The sequence below is a fragment of the Rhinolophus hipposideros genome (assembly GCF_964194185.1).
Source record: "Rhinolophus hipposideros genome assembly, chromosome: 23".
Lineage (NCBI taxonomy): Eukaryota > Metazoa > Chordata > Mammalia > Chiroptera > Rhinolophidae > Rhinolophus > Rhinolophus hipposideros.
The window spans coordinates 19883407-19901246 of record NC_138069.1 but is presented as its reverse complement, the minus strand read 5'-3'; the positions used below and the strand labels follow the sequence as shown (position 1 = coordinate 19901246).

At 41.6% G+C, this 17840-nt stretch overlaps 1 protein-coding gene across 1 annotated transcript in view; it reads left to right on the top strand.

Moving 5' to 3' along the window:
* The window catches only part of PRELID2 (PRELI domain containing 2), a 62316-nt gene extending 45330 nt beyond the window's left edge, over positions 1–16986 (top strand). The window contains exons 6-7 of the mRNA XM_081035485.1: positions 7904–7973; positions 12413–16986. Of these exons, the coding sequence (XP_080891611.1) occupies positions 7904–7963 (60 nt within the window). The 3' untranslated portion in view covers positions 7964–7973; positions 12413–16986. The remainder of the gene's footprint in view (positions 1–7903; positions 7974–12412) is intronic.
* The last annotated feature ends 854 nt before the right edge of the window (positions 16987–17840 follow it).

The window sequence follows — 17840 nt, the reverse complement described above, 5'->3', positions numbered from 1 at the left end:
CACAGGCACAGAAACAGTCAGTGAGGTACATACTCATTGTGGAAAGAGTTGGAGAAATCCGCGTTTAAATTGCATTTTGGCCACTTACTAGCCATGTGACTTTGAGCAAGTTATTCACCTCGCTGAGGCCCAGTTTCCTTGCTCAGAAGTGATGAGAGTAAAAGTATCTTAGCTTAGAACTGTTGAGAGGATTAAATGAGATGATGTAGGTAAACTGGCATGTAGTAAGCCCTTAATAAATGATCATTAACCTCAATGTTGTTGAGATTTGGTGGGATGGGTTTTTGACTGAATAGGGCTTTGGAAAATTATATGTTATTCAAAGGAAACACCTGTATGAAGACAGAGTAGACCAACCCTACATATAAAGAGGATCGTTGAATTATAGAAATTAATGAATCTGGGGGACGGTGAAGGGTAGAGATAAAAGACAAAAGGAGACTTATCTGGGCATCTATTGGATTTATTATCTGGATACTAGTTGGACTTCCTTATTCTGTTAGTGGCAATTTAGCGACGAAATATATAAGCAAACTGCTGATCATTTTATCTCAGAATAGGGAAGAAACAAGGGGAAATTATGGCTAAGCATAAATTTGATAAATAGTAAAACAAAGGCTGATAAAGGGCATCGATATGAACATTGTTGTTTTTTAGTTTTGTTAGTCAAGAGGGCAAGAGTTGGTATTGCGCCCTTTTGGGGCCAGGCACAGAGACAGCCCTGTGTCAGTGTAAGAAGATTCTCTTGTAATTAGGACTGAGACCGATGGAATAAAGAGTAGAAAGCCTCCCATCAGAGGGGGTTTCTAAGCAGGTAGGAGATAATCAGTGAAATGTCACGGATGGGATGTTGCACCGGGTGGGAGGCGGGCCTTGATTGGTGAACAAGCCGTATTTTGCATGAAGTCTAATTCAGGAAAAATTAAATTATATATACAGGTTACACTTTAAAAAACTAAAAATGAAAGTAGACTAATTGACTCATATTGGAAGTGGGGGAATTAACCTTGTGAAACCAAAAACACCAATGACTAAATGCCTTATAGCCGCTAAAATGTTCACATCCGGTCAGGGTTGATTTGAAGGTTGGCAATATGGAAATGGCTCTGTGATCATTCATTCTGATATTTGATCCTAGGACACTTCTCTAAATCAGATGGGCCCCTTTCAATCCTTTGCTGACAGTTTCCGATCTGGACTAAGTAATATAATGTCCTTTCCAATTTTTAGGTTTTATTATTTTGGAATATATTCTTTTCCACTACAAATTGAAATTAAACATTCGTAAGGAGAGGACGCTTTACAATGTGAAGCAATGACATCTGAATTATTGTATCAGTTTAATGTTCTGCAGTTACACCTTAGGATTTTGGGTTACTTATCAAAATAAAAATGAATCTTACTTGAGTTTATTAGCCACTGTGGGAAAATTATATTGAAGTCATACATTCTATCAGGATATACTGATTCACATATTAAGACTCATGCCATTTACTTTGGGAACAGGACTAAAATTTAATTTACCGGGCTTTTTGAACATAATCGATAGGGAAGGGCAGAAAAGTTCTTGCTATGTATTCTACATTATAATAGGTATTTTCACATCCGCCATCTCATTTAAAACTCTCACCCCCCAGTGTTGTAATATCCTGGATCCTGGAGTCGCACTCCTGATTGCTTCAAAGCCCTGCTTCTTAGTGATTGTGTGATTTTGGTCTGGATGCTGAATTTCTCTGAGCCTCGGTTCTTATCCAAAAAAACATAACAATCCTCTAAGGCAGATAGGAGGGTGAAATGAGCCAACACAGGTAAAGTATTGAGCACAGTGCTTGGCACACAGTACTAGCCAATGAATTTTAACTATTAATATTGTTCGCTGTTATCACAGTTTCATAGATGAGGAAGTCCTAAATATAAAAGAGTTCGACAACATCAGATTAGTAGGTGCTTTATTATGGCCAAAGATTTCCTGGAGAAGTTTTTAGTAGTCCTTCTTTTCCTTTTGATGTAAAAACTCCCTCCCTCCCTCCCTCCCTCCCTCCTTCCACAGAGAACACCCACTGGCCAGGTTTTTCTCTATCTCATGGAGCTTACATTCTATTGGGGGAGCAGTGACAGACAGTACAAAATATTTTAAAAAGCAGGATGGTTATTTATAGTGATGAATGCTACAAAGACAGTAAGACCTGGCCATGTGATCCAGACTGTGGCCTCGCTTCGGTTTTAGGGGAGTCTCTGCGGAGGCGAATTGAGAGCTGAATACTGCCACAAGCTAGCCAGCCACTGAAAGATCTGGGTATGTTCCTGCCAGAGGGAACAGAGAGTGGAAAAGCAAGGAACTGAACATGTCCTACGAAGAGAAAGCAGGCCTGTGTATCTGTAGAGTGCCGAGGGGAAAAATGGAGGGAACTGCTGTTGAAGTGGACTGGAAGCAGATGAAACAGAGCCTAATAGCCATGACAGGATGTGGATTGTATTATAAGAGCAATGGGGCACTACTGGAGGGTTGAAGCAAGGGAGTAATATATCCTTATTCTATCTTTTATTCATACCTTATGATTCTTCATAAAGGAAATGAAAAGATCTGTCAACCTTAAAAATTGGAATCAAAAAGGTGGTGAATGTTTAAAAGTAAACTTGATGCACAACTTTTTATCAAAAAGCGAGTGGTTTTATAATGCAAACAGTAGCATCCAAACTCATCCTACTTTCTAAACCCTTGGCTAACCCAGATTCTTCAGGGCCTGTTTTAAGTTCCCACCACTGCTGTCAGTTCTTTCCACATCATACCCTCCCTTTTATCTTTTATACTTTCATTCTTTATTCTTTCCTTCTTTTGTTCTTTCATTCCCTGTGGCAGCTCTTGTTATCCTCACCTTTTCAACCCTACTTTCAAGAACGCCAACTATTGGGCGGATTGCACTGTAATTCCCAAATTCAAATTTATCATAAGCCTGGCATTCAGACGCAGTCAGTTGATACATCAACTTTGTCTTATAATACATCAACTTTGAGCACCTACTGTGTGCCAAATTCTGCACTAGACAATTAGGATTCAAAAGTAAGTAACTTCTGTTCCCTGCCTCTGAGCACTGTATCATCTAATGTGGTAGATTTGTAAGCTGATGATAGATTCATTCATTCATTCATTTACTGTTGCTTTCTATGTACCAGGCATTGTTCTTCTAGAGCAGGAGTGTCCAAACTGTGGCCCATGATCATTGTTAATGGGCCCGCAGCAAATTCCAAAAATATATTTAGTTTACATAAATAAACCAGGTGAGGCAATACGTACTTCACCTTGAGAGAGTGGCCCGGCTGTTTGTGTATTTTACCACATATGGCCCTTGGTGAAAAACGTTGAAAAAAGTTTGGACACCCCTGTTCTAGAGGATATATCTTGAATAAGACTGACAAGGCCCCCAGCCTTATGGGGCTTACATTTTAGTGGGATTAGATGACCACTAAAGAGATTTAGATGAACAAGTACTTACTTACTGAGTGTTTACTAGAAGCTAGGTACTTTGATAACCAGATTAGGCATTATTTTGACTAATTCCTAGGAGAAGCCCATATTATTGTTTCTATTCGAAGAAGACGTGGTTGAAGATTAGAAAATAAGCCAAATGCCGAAGGTTTCACAACTAGCTTGGACCTGACCCTATGTCTCTCTCAAAGTGTTATTGCATAATTACTGTGCCATCTGTGGCAATGCAGGGATGTTTTCGGTGCTGTTGTCTCTTCCAGGAAAGAGCAGACCTAAGGTGGGAGGAAAGGTGTATGTACATGGAGGGTGGAGAATGGGGCGGGTGGAAAGATGGGAAATGTAATAGTCTCATCTCTTTCCAGTCCACTTTGTCACCCTTCAGGAAGGCACCTGCCTAACTACAGGAACACTTTGTCCCACCCACGTGTCTTTTCTTACACCTCCCTGTGCTTGCTTGGTCTTTCCCTTCATCTTGTCACACTCATGAACCAGACGTTGGATCTGACTCAAATCCCTCCTCATCCAGTGGCTTCTGCAAGTCCTCTCTTCCCATGAGATTAGTCTCGACTTCTCTTCTTTCATTGCACTGTTTTCTTTTAAACATGGTAGCCCTGCTCAGAGGCTGTCTTGCCTTTGAGTTATTTTGCATTCTGCTGTTTCCTCCCAAGAGACCAGTGACCGCTCGAGTAGAGGCTTCATGCCTTACTTATATGCATGCTTATTGCTCACTGTATCAGTGCTGCAGTCTCTTACACACAAGGACCTCGATACTATTGAGGGTACTTCCTCCAAAGCCGTGACCCACAAGAAAGCATTGTTTCCAGTGGGCATTGTTTTCACCGATCTTATACCATTGTGATAATTGAGCCGTTCTCTTTTGTGACGAGTACCCCATCGATGTGTCTTTTGGGAACTGCTTTAGAACTTTGTAATTTTTATAAGGTCTAATATTACTCTCTTTGGGGCCTCCTAGGTAAAACAGAGCTTCTTAAAGAAGCATCAGTTTGATAGCAAAGTAAATATACTGTCTGGATTTAGCTACCTTCAGTTCTAACTTACTCCGCCTCCTCTTCAGAAAAGCTTTTCATTTTCCATACTAATCAGCTATCAGAGACTCTTAGAGTGGGGGAATTTGTGAAGTGCTTTGAGTCTGGAAGACGCTGGGGCTCCTTTGTGGGCATACATTTGGCCAGCACAGCTCGAGTATGAAGGGAAATGAGACTGAAAGAGCTCACTTACCTGTCTGTTGGTAAGTAGAGAAAGATAGCCTTGTAAATTCTCAGAGGGGAAAGAAATAATAAAATCAAGCTGGTTTATGGTTTGTCAGTCCAAAAAGCTTTTAAGCCATATCTATAAAGGTGGATCCACATAATGTTTGTTCTGCATTTCAGGCATCATTGTGTTATAAGTGGTGTAAATTTAGCCCCTTTAAGCCCAGTCTCCTGGGGGTTGAGTTTCAAGCGTTGGAACTTTATTTGAAAGGACTGTATTGATTGGGCTTTGATTGTGTCCTTCTTTACCAAACAGAGGTACTAAATAATGGTTTGGCCTCCCTGTTAGTTTTTTAAATTCACTTTATAGGTCTCTCTCTGCCCCCATTCTCCGCCTTCTATCTCTAACTATTCTGCTTAAAAAGACTTAAAGTGGTATGAGAGAGTGGAAAAAAGTGAAAGAAAAATCAACTGTCACATTGTGAACATAATTGATTCAATAAATAACGTCTTTCAATTCCCAAGGCAAACCTCAAAGTCTTCACTTATGTCAATTAGTGTTCCGCTCCGTAAGTAGTGGGTTCCTAATTCAGACAGATGGGAAGAGTTCACCAGTGCTTACTTAGATACTTCCTAAGGAAGGAGTGTGCTTTTCTGGTTTTAAAGACATGCCATCTAGATTTATGTGCCCACTCTGCGGACAGAAGCTTGAAACAGAATTAACATGGCAGTTTTTCATCTTCCTGAAAGTAGGAGGAGGACATTTAATTATTGTCCAGGGGTTTGTAGAAACAACAACAAAAATGAAACTGGGGAAGGAAATCCACTAGACTATAAGATCGATGAGAGCAGGGACTTTGTCTTGTTTGTTCACCGTTTAATCTCCAGTGCACATAGTAGGTACATAATAAATATTTGTTAGCTGGATCTGTTGATGAACGAATGAGAGCAGAAATTGGCACAGTTCTGGTCTTAGGTTAAATTTCATTCCACTGGTAGTTTCGCCCCCTCCTCCTCTTCCCCTCACCCCCAATTCTTTAAAAGGAGAGTAGCTCTAAGAGTACAAGATTGCAGTACATACCGTATCTTTAGACACGATTAAGGAGAGCTATTTCATCAATTCCCAGACTGGCAGAATTGGAAGGGATCTTGGAAGTGGTGTCACGCTGCCATGTACAAATTCTGGTTCATTTACAAATGAACTAGTTGTGCTTCAGAACTGCATAAATTATTATTATAAATCTATAGATTCCAGGCCCTAGCACTGGAAATTCTGATTGAATCGGTCTGGATAAGGCTTGGGAATCTGTATTTGCTTTTGTGGGTTCTTAGTAATTCTGGTGTGTGGCTGGTTGTGGAAAGCACCATCCAGTCAGCCTTGTAATCCCATGAGCTCTCAGGTCTAAGTTACTTCTTGGTGAAAGTGACTAGCCTGAAGTACCCAGGAGAATAACTGGCAGAGCTGTGATCAGAACCCAGGTCTCCTGATTCTGACAGCGTGCCTGGTCCTACAGTTTGCTGCTTGGGTTTACCCAACACTCCATGCTTCTCGGCCTTCTGTCAAGATCCTTTAATTAACACTTCTTCTTTCCAAGACAGTGGCAGCATTTGTGGTGATGGCCAGCCTGAATCTGAAGGACCTTCTGAAACCTCAAGGAAATGTTACATTTTGTTCAGTGTACTTTGGTACTAAATACAGTTTATTGTCTCCTCTAGAGATGTGTCCCCCTCTCATGGCTCAGACCAAACCCCAAGTAGGAAGTCCCTTCCTTTCTCTTAGGGGCTGACTCAGTGTTTCCCAGCCCCACCTGATCCTGAGAATCATCTGGATGCTTATTACTTGAGTCCCGTTAAATCAAAGTCTTCCTGTGAGGGACGTGGGAACCCGCATTTTAATTATTATAATTACGAACTAGGGTCTTAAGGAAGCCAAAGCTGAATCCGGGGGCATGGACACGTGGTCTCTCTAACCTACTCTCCAGTCCCTGAGAACTTTGGAACCATGTGTCCCAGGCCCTCGGATCCAGCTTTGACTTCCTTAAGACCCTACTGCATAATTATTATACATCATAACCCTGTCTTTCCATCTTAAGGTTTGTCCTCTGGTCTTCAGAACTTGCCCTTGAAGGAGGAAAGAGGGAATATTTCCTTTCCTTTTTGCTCCAGGGTAAGATTTGACTGGCCAAGGTAGGTGGGTAGACAGCTTGAAATGTACACTAGTGGAGAGAGCATTGCAAGACGGTTAAGGGGGTGGTCCCAGAAACCAGAATAGCATGCCTCTGTTCTTTCCCTGGACTCATTACTTAATAGCTGTACAACTTCAGGCAAATTACTGAAAACTTTTTGAGTTTCTGTTTCCTCATCAGTAAGATGGGGGTAAGAATAGTACGTGATCTGGGTTTTGTGTGTATTAAACAAGGGGTCAAGTTGGCTGTGGGGACACACTCAGATGGAGATTTGTGAGCAGAGGGTGACTGGAGAGGACACTCAGGAACACCCCTTGTGAGGGAGTGAGGAAAGCAAGATTAGGCAGCAGGTGACATTGAACTGTGACATAGCTGTGACGAAGGTCTCCGCTGATCCCATGGGGAGCTGGAGATGGGATGCCTCTCAGAGTCACCTCGAATTGAGGGAAGGGGGCCAGGCCTTTAAGACCTCCGTATCCACCAGTCATTGGATGTGGACTACACGTGGAGAGGGGACATAGCCTTTGGCTGAGGGTGGCTGTGTGCCATCAGCAGCCCACAGTGCTGACAGATGGCTGGAAGGAGTGCCTGAGACAGTGCACCCAGCACCCACTACCCAGGATAAGGCACATCAAACCTTAGCAGTGAATGGAGCACATCTGTAAGTGTTCAATAAATATTAACTATGGCCATTATTATTCCAGCTCTGGCAATGCCACTTAGTAGCTGGGCCACTTTCAAGAAGTTACTCAAATTCTCTTGGGCTGTTTCCTTTTGTTTAAAATGAAGACCCTAAACTCTGCCTATTTCCCTGAGTAGTTCTGAGCACACGTGGAGATAATGTATGTGAAATCGATGTGTAGACTATTATAAAAATGTAAGGTGTGACTATGAGCCTGCTTTTCTGAAATGAATATATGGCCATGACTTAAATTCCTTGAAGGGGAAGGGTTGTGATAAATGTAAAGGTACTTGTCCATGAAATACGGCATTTTGATTTTTCTTTCTTCTCTCGATAGGGAATTAGAATAATGGAGATGCTGCTAAAGGAACAGTGTGGTGCCCCCTCGGCTGAATAAAGTAGCATCAGTGAGTACCAAAAGCCAAATCAGAATTATTTACTCAGGCCGTGTTTTTATGCTTATCAGCTTGGTATTATACATCTGCCTCCCTAGGCTTTCATGCTACGCATTTTCCAGTTATGTGCACAGGGGACTGTCTCACAGGTGTTTCCTTATCTGTTCTGTAGCTTTATTTACTTGGTTCTTTGATTTTTTTTTTTTCCAGAGCAGTTTCGTACTACGTGCTGGGTTACAACTGCATTCAAATGGTTTAAACTGCTCAGCACAATCCAACATGATTGCAACTCTCAAGGTGGCATAGATTTGTGGAGCTTGCAGCTCGGGAATCACTGGAGCTTAATTTTATTGTTCTGTGAACAATGAAAGGAGGGGTTTAAAGCTATATTTGGAACAGGGAGGAAAACCAGAATGGGGCATGTTGATTGGCCAGTGAAAGAAATGTATTTTATCAGTCATATATAGTCCCATTGATTAAGAATGGCTGCCTGAAATGCTGTTGAGAAGGATTCTGAGGCCTTAAAATAAGTCTCAGGCTCTGGGTAAGAGTGCCGTCATTGATTAGCAATGTCTGCCATGGGCCCAGGATGGAAGAAAGAGCAATTGTGCAGGAGCACATGCCACTTGTAGTTTAGGGAACATGATGTGCGGTTAACAGCAGGGGATTTCAGAATTACATAAAGTTTTTTTCTTTAAGTTTTTGTTGTCTACATCAAGAATGGTCTTTATAATGGATAGTGTACAAGAACAAAGTTATTTACGATAGAGAATCAAAGCCTAAAATAAATGAGTACAGTGGATTTACATCTTGTAAAATTTATTCGACTTAGATTGTTAACATCTGAGAGTAGGTAAGACCTTTAAGTAGAGCAAACACTGTTTTGGGTAATTCAGAATGACCTCACATTTCCTCTTATTGGCTTAAAACTATAGTACACAGGGTTTTGTATAAGCAACCTGGTACTCTAAATTGTGATATACATTAAACTAGGAGAACAATTAACCCAAGAAGAAGCCAAAGGAACATTTATATGCAAATACCTCAATATTCAAAGCATGCTGGTCATGCCTCTGAATGAGAATTTGAGAATTTTAAAGTGTTTCTGCTTGTTTGCGGGTTGGACTCCATTCTAATTAATGTTAAGCCTCTGTGTACTTTACACGTAATAATAGATTTATTTATTACTGCAAAGGGGAAACAAGATAATTTCATTTAGCGCAGCCACTGTGCATGGCAGGCGCTCGAAAATGTTGGAATGGAATCTAAATATTGTGTGTTCCTATAATCTACTCTGTACTTTGAAAAGTTACACAGAGGAACTTGGCCAGATCTCCCTGTCTTTTCAGGCTGGCATTTTTTTGAAGCTCGCTAGGCATCTCCAATGTTTGTGTACTTGGGCACAGAGTCCGTTCTTACCCTGAAGAGTGGGATCTAAAGTCAGCTCTGCATTTAACAGGAAAACAAGGGGAGGGGGCGGCCGGTTAGCTCAGTTGGTTAGAGCGCAGTGCTCTTAACAACAAGGTTGCCGGTTTGATCCCCGCATGGGCCACTGTGAGCTGCACCCTCCACAACTAGATTGAAACAACTATGTGACTTAGAGCTGATGGGTCCTGGAAAAACACACTTAAATAAATAAGTTAAAAAAAATAAAAATAAACAAGGGTGGCTGATGAAATATGGTCACAAATTCTTTTAAAAAAAAGAAAACGAGGGGACACCGCTTACATGGGGAAAGTATATATTGGTTTTTAAACTTTAAACTAGTGATTTTGAAGCGTTAGTGCGCATCAGAATCATCTGGAGGATTTCTAAAACATAGAGTGGTGGGTCCCCACCCCCAGAGTTTCTGATTCAGTAGGTCCAGGTGGAACCTGAGAATTCGTGTTTCGAATAGTTTCCCAGGTGGTGCTGCGGCTGGTTCAGGCACTGCACTTTGAGAACCATTGCTTTGAATGAGTTCTCATCTCTGAGTGGAGACAGGTTAAATGTAAGGGCACTGAGAAAGCTATTACCTGGGATTTGACATTGTTGTCGTGTATTCTGTTGACTTTAGATTAATCAGAGGAATGATTTTGTGTGGCTTTCTCCTGATTTTAGCATCCCAGCCTCTTTTTGCTTGCCTTTTGTTGTTGCTGCTTGAATGTTGACAGGCTCCACACTGGAGCAAAGACAACTGAAAAGAAAAAAACTGAGGGATTGAGAAGTACACATTGGTAGTTACAGCGTAGTCCCGGATGTGTAAAGTACAGCACAGAGAATATGGTCAATAATGTTGCAACAACTATGTCTAGTGCCAGGTGGGTACTAGACTAATCGGAGGGATCACTGCATACATTATATAAATATCTAACCCCTATGCTGTACACTTTACAATAATATTGAATGTCAACTAACTGAAAAAAGATAATTTGAAAAAAGAAAAGGAGATGAGACTCACATCGACTTGTGTTTTAAATCAGCAAGTTGTGTTTTTGATTTAAGTGTTGCTCATGAAAGTGAGGAAATTAAACAAATATTGCCCGTTGTCTTCAATTACCCATGTTCTTGTTCTGTTTGCTTTGAGAGCTAAGCCATGAACTCGGGGCTTTGTGCTGTTTCTAAAACCCAACTTATTCTCCTCTCTTAAGTGAAGTGGTTGAGGTCTGGATACTACCAGGAATTCAGTGCAGGACAGTTGCATTTAATGCAGCCGAGTTCCTGAAGGATTTACATTCAAACTCATAGTGTATGAGCAGTTTTCTCAGAGGAACAAATGTAAAGTAAGGGGTATGTACTCTGACCACATATCTCTACAATTACTACAAATTAGAGGTTATTGCTGAAGCTTTACGCTGTTTTCAAAATCAGCTTCATTGAAGTATTATCTGTGTAATTAAATTGATTAGTTTTAAGCACACAGTTTGGTGAGTTTTGACGGATATGTACAGCTTTGTAAGTATCGCCAAAAACATGATACAGAACATTTTGAGGCTTTTGCTTCTCATGTTTATCCCATTTTCTTGCCTGTTTTTACAAAGTTTTTGCAAGCTTGCAGTGTACCCCTTTTTAATGGAACTTTTTATTTTCTCAAAATTAGCTCTGTGAAAAATAGGAGAATCGTTTTAAGTGGGAGAACTGCTCTTTTTATGAGGTGTAACATGCTATATTAAAAGAAAGGGGTGGGGGAATTACCTCTGTAGCTATAGGGCAAGGATGGCCAACTATCGCCTGCAGGCCAAATCCAGCCGGCTGTCTGCTTTTGTAAATAAACTTTTATTGGAAGGCAGCTATGCTCCGGGCTGTGTTCTAGTTACAACAGCAGAGTGAATAGTGGTGATGGACATCTTACAGACTACAAAGCCTAAGATATTTACTATCCGATCCTTTAAGAAAAAGTTTTCTGTCCTGGGTTAGAGCGAGCCCCCTTCTAAATTAACATCAGGGCGCCTTGTGGTGGTGGTTTTGCCTTTTTTATCTAGCATTTGATCGCATCGTACCTCTCTATTCCAGCATTAATAGTGTGACGGTTTATTTTCTCTGCATTAGCTCTAATATGATGTTAGTTTAAGGCATACAGAAGTGTTGAAATGATCACAACAATGAAGATAAAATACCGGCAGCAATGATCACTCAAATTGCTCATAAAGTTCCAGTGCACATGCATAATAGAGTGGAAATGTAAACATTTTGTGTAGCAGATACAATTATCACTGGGTTGTGGCCATGGTGTAGATGCTGGCAACAATGTACTCAATTTGCCAGCTTTGGACTTCTGCAATTCTTACTTTAAAAAACAACAACAACAATGACATTCTGTGGGGTTTGCCCAAATGCATGTAAGAGACGTTATTTAATATTCCTGTATCATGGCCCATTTCAAATTTGCATAATTTGAACCCCCACAGACTGTGACCACATTGTGTATGGTACCTAGCCCTAAAGATATGCCCCAGAACCCTCTGTCTGGCCTGTATGTCCAAGTGGGCATTTGACAGAAAGCTTAGAAGGTGATTTTGTCGTGAGCCAAATCGGAGGTGCATAAATCTCACTAACCAATATGCTTGTGGGGCTGCTGCTGACATGTCCATGGGTTAGATTTTCTATCATTTTTGAGTAGGACAAATAGCTCTCACATGTATTTGTTCTTGCTGCTGGCAGCTGGGAGACAGTGCTTGGTGAGGTTGGAAAACAGAGCAGAAGTCTTTCACATCGAAATGATGAAGACCTCAGTTTCAGCTCTGTCTTAACTCCCCTTTGAACCAGCTCCTTTAGGTAGCTGGACTTAATAAAATGAGGTGCTTGCTTTGTTCAAAGATCGTTAGGACTCAGAGATGCTGTTTCTTCAAGAATTATCCATAGCCATAGAACTCAAGTGGCCCTTAAGAGTTGTTGCAGCAAAGACGACAAATGAGTATTGATTGATGAGACATGTTTATGAGGTGATAAAGCCTGTCTGCTTTCTCTTGCAGGGGAGCTGGGTTGTGTCTACTTTCGCTCGAGAGTCGCTTCTCGGACACAACACATCAAAGACACTGTTTTCGAAACACAGATTTAAAGCTGCAATGTCGGCAGCTTAAAGAAGAGGAGACCCTCCCGCCAGGACATGGAATGATACACTCCCCTGGGAGCCAGCCTCAAATAGCGGCACTCATGGAGCTGAGACTTTCTAGCTGGATTTTCTTATGACACAGTCGCGACAATTTTTCACATAAAGGGGAAACCGAGAGCAGGCGATGTCGCCTGTCTTCAGGACATTCTGCTGGTTGTCTGGTGTCAGACAGCCGAGGACAGGCCTGGAGAGTGGTGCTCCTGCCTCTATGTTATCTGCATCATTGCCTGGAGGATTCCTGAGAGGATTCTGGGACAAAGAAAGGGGTGGAACCCGACACCTGATTCGCAGGTAGCCTGGAACGGACAGGAAAGTTCCAGACCTGAGTTGAAGCTAAGCCACATTTCTAATAATTTTTAAGCTTTTCAGAAATCAGGGACACTTGCTTTCCACCCATAAGTACTACATAACTGCCATCAGTATAACGTTTATAATGTAATACGTGGACTGTGGTTTGACCTATGAGAAAATATGGGATGGAGAGTGGGAAGGCGCGTTATATTCTTGGCTCCTGCTGAGTTGTTCTGACATGCACAGCAGATCCTAACCTCTCTGTTTTTCACTGGGCAAATGAGGATAATCGGGTACAGATTTTTCTACCTGTGGGTTGTGATGATTAAAACAAGGTAGTTTAGTGTGAAAAGCCCAGGTTTGAGAATCAAACAGACTTGGGATTGAATCTAAGCGTTGCCACCCACTAGCACACTAGTACATAATTTTACATCTTTCTGAAACTCATTTTTTAAAATTTGTAAAATGGGGTGGTAGAATTAACTGTGTGCAGTTGTTGGACCGATTTTGGAATATATATACATATCTTTCCTAGCATTCCTGGTGCCTAGTACAAGTCCAGTAAATAGGAGCCATTATTATCATGTGAAACCATTTTGAAAATGTGCTTTTCAAATGTAATATAAGGTGGTATTACTGTTTGAAAATTAGATGGCAGTAGTTTACATTTTCCATGATCGGAAGCCAAAATATAAATGCGCGTTACCTAACAGAAAGCTTGAAGAGAGGCAGTAATTTGGAATTCATCTTAAGATAAAAATTGGGCCATTGCTGGAAAGTCTTGGGGATATTTCTTCTTCTTCTTCTTCTCCTTCTCCTTCTCCTTCTCCTTCTCCTTCTCCTTCTCCTTCTCCTTCTCCTTCTCCTTCTCCTTCTCCTCCTCCTCCTCCTCCTCCTCCTCCTCCTCCTCCTCCTCCTCCTCCTCCTTCTTCTTCTTCTTCTTTTTTTTTTTTTAAATATTTGAAAGACTTTCCACTTAGTGTACTGATGAATTTCAAAGCAATTGTATTTTGTTTTTTAAATACAAGTCTGCTATGGTGAGCCTCTTCTTAGTGTATTTGAGCACTTGCATTGCCTGAGTTTTGTGTCTTGGGATAATTTTTCCTTATTTCCTTAGTGTTTCATTCTTCAGTTGTGTTGAAGGGAAAAAATAATGGTAGAAACCAGAACACACTTTGGCCTCCTTTTCCAGTTTATAAATGGCATTTTGTAGGATTTTGGAATAATAGCCCACTTCCCAAAATAAGAGACGATGTGATTTATCACGGGGGTGACAGGCAAGGAATTTGTATTCGGAGGTTGACATTGGAATAAACTTAATTCTTCATAGTCAACACCTTGCCTCTGCTGACGGCAGGAGAATTCTCAGTCCTGGCTGAGGTCCACATCGGAGCTTTGTGCAATCCGGAGGCCCAGGTTACACCTCAGACCAATAAATCAGAATCTCAGGGGGGAACCCAGGCATCAGTATTTTTAAAGGTGCCTATGTGATTCTCATGGGCAGTTAAAGATGACAACACTACCATGAATTCTAAGTGATTTGAAGACATTATCTGATTTCTTTCTTAACACTTCTGAGGTAGGAAAGGATCGTGGTAGTGAGTTTTTGTGAGAAAGAGGAATAGTGAAGCATGGAGAGGCTGGATTTTTGCCTCAGTTCCTTGAAGCTGGGGTGGCTGATGCCAATGCCTGTGGGGGTGTGGCAGGTGATCTGACCCCCAGCAGCAGGCTGGTGACCACTGGGGACATCCTGGGAGTGCGTGTGCCTGGCAAAAGGTGGACAGCTGCTGCCCGGATCCAGCGCAGTGTTGCCATGTGGCTGGTTTTTCTTCTAGTTCTTCCAATGTCCAATTTTTCAGGAAAACAGAGAATTTAAAAAGAAATCTCCCAGTTTTTGCATGTCGGCAATAAGTTCAAAATTGCTTAAAACATTGTGCTGGCCAAACAAAACATGTTTGCCAGTTGTTTCCAGCGTCTGCCTCAGGAGTATTAAGGACCAGCCTGAGTCGCCTCCTCACTAATATTTAATACATTGCATTTTCATACACCGGATGTAAGCTGCATTCTGCTTCTCCTCCAATACTGCTTTTGAATGTATTTTCCTCCCATTTCCACATAATCCTCGGGACTTGCATCAGACACTTTCCCTCCCTCTTTCTCCTGCAGGCATCCGTTGCTTCCGGCTTCTTATCTACGGCTGAAAAATCTTCTGCTCTTTTAAAAATTAATTAGGGCTTGTTAGAGTTCACTTTTATTATGTGTCAGAATCCTTTCCCCGTGATGAAACATTTAGAAGCCCACATTTAAATTTTATTTTTTATGTGTAGTCCAGTGTAAGAAATGTCAGAACCAGGAGTACAGCCTTATTGGGCAGATTAGGAACAAGGCTGGGCCAGGGTTGATTCACAGACCTGGTCAGCCTCCTCCTGACTGGGTTTCTGAGCCCATCTTTCAAGGTGATGATTCACTACAGTGAGTCCTAGCCTTCCACTGGGACCAGAAATCCTGGGGGAGGTGTGATAATGTGCTAAAGGAGAGGTTTCCAGGACCTCCCCTAGGGATTCTGCTTCATGACCTTTCAGTCGGCACCTGGCCATCTGCATTTTGAAATAAGTTTACCAGGAAATTCAGTTGTGCTGTTTCAGACACATATTCTGAGAAACACTGATTAAGCGGAGCTGTTTTTGGCCTTTTTAGCCTCTGTCATTTATGAAGGTTTTGCAGTCAGCTGGGCCTGCTGTGCAATACAGTTAATCACTCAGAACACAATATAAAGTTCTTACGCAGAGAGAAGCTGACTTAAGCTATCCCTGCACAATTGAGGTGCTTTTGCCAGGAAGGGGCTTTTATGGTTTCAGTCATATGTGGATTAAAACAAAAAGGTGCTGTGTTTTTTATATAAATTGCTTTGTGCATTTTATCAGTAGTCTGCTTGTAGTAATATCTCATTTCTGAGACATTATGGGGTACATGAATGGTGTGGACAACCTCAAGGCTATTCCTTCCAGTTGCACACCTTTTTTGCTTTATTTCAATCATTTATATGGAGCGCCTTTTAAATTTACTGTATACTTTCCTGCCCTTGTAAACCAGAATCTGCTGAAGATAATGAAGTCTTTTCAGCGTTATTATTTATGTTTTGAATTCTTTCAGGTCCTGTTTAGATTTATTAAAGCCCCTATACTGAATGACACCCAAAGGCTCTGTTCTTGGAGGGGCCATTTGCAGTGGTCTTTATAGTTTTCCTTTCCCCTCACAGTTATCTGTTGTTTCTCTCTGCCAATACTCTAGGAACTTCCCTCTCATTTGCTGGATGGAGCCGGGAAATCATGTAATTGTATACTTATGTCAAGGAATAGTAAACAGGATTCGAGTGAGGCTTTGAGGGGCCTTTCCAGCAGTTAAATGAATGAATGTTGCCACATTGACTTCGTAACATTATTTTAGTGGTTCCACTACCCTTTTCTAACTTCCTTCCTGATCCTCAACTGCAGTTGTCAGATCCGTGACCTCAAGGTAAGGGACATGTGGCTACAAGTGGTTTCTCTTGATTTTTAGGCCATTGTCTCCCCCATTCATGTTAGTGTTTTTATATGTGTAGTTCTGTAATGTGAAACTTACGAGGTGTGACAGAAAAACGCAGTGAATGCTGCTGCCGAGTGCCATCCAACGGAAAGGCAGGGATCTTCAATACAGGAAGCCGCGCATCAAACCTTAGTAACAGTGTGTGACAAGTTTCAACTTGTTCGGTGCAATCAGTCGGGTGTGAGCTATGATTGAGAGAAGGTATGTTTTAAAGTGGGTCATAAATCATCCTCTATCATGGCAATGCTCCATGTCACACATTGCTTCTGATTTGGCAATTTCTGTCAAATAAAAACATTATAGTGTGTCCTCATCCACCTTATTCACTGGATCTGGCCCCGTGCGACGTCTGGATCTTCCCCAAAGTCAAAATGGTTCAGGACACCAAAGTAGCTATGGCAGCGCAACTAAAGACACTCACGAAAGAGGACTTCCAGAACTGCTTCAGAAAGTGGCAAGAACGACGGGATAAGAAAGAATATTTGAAGCGTGGGGGAGTATTTTGAGGGGGATTAATAGCAATGTGTCTTTTACTGTAATAAATTTATTTTTAATTTAAACATTCACTGTATTTTATTTATTTATTATTATACCTTGTGCATTCTGTACTTTGTTTCCATGCATTTGTCTTTATCCTCTCATTTGTCCCTTTTTTTTACTTGAATGTATTTGGGTTTCTGTGCCCTGTTATCAAAATGCCTTGTCCAAACCCTATTGCCTTTCTTTTATTAGAGCCTGGGTGCCATTAGGGGTAGAATCCTTAGTTTAACTAGCACTGAGCACGTACTGTGTGCAAGAGAAAGGCAGCATTTGTCTTTTTTTGACTTGATCCAGTGGGTTTCCAGAAGGCTTGCACCATAATTATACTGACAGATGGCAGGAATGGGCACCAATTGGCAGTAAGACCAGACATAGTTACCCATTGGATAAATCAAACAATGATTACTTATTTAATGGATGCAGAAAAAATCAGCACAGGACGCACAGTGGAGAGATCATCACCAAAATGTGTAACTTGGTGGCCCCAAAAGCCTCACCAGCAGATGGCACAGTTGGGGATGATAATGTCTGAATTAGTGAGGGGCATGTCATACCTGGTTCTCTGGGGCTCATGATACCTGGAGAAGAGCTGGTTCTCTCTAGGCCCATCCTTACATATAGAAGCATGGAGCTGGCTTGCATGAGACCACCTCTTTTGAGTCATGTAGCAGCTCCACAGTGCACAGCGATTGCAGGGTACACGGTATTCAGGCATAAACATCTTTTACTTTCAGACTGTTCTGACTGTTACAACCTGGTCTTAGGACATCCCTGAACTCAGGGCTTGCAGTATGAGCACCTGTTTCCCTGATGTCTGTGTGGGGCGTGCTAACTAATGTGGGTTAACCTTGCAAACCCCAGAACCCTTAACA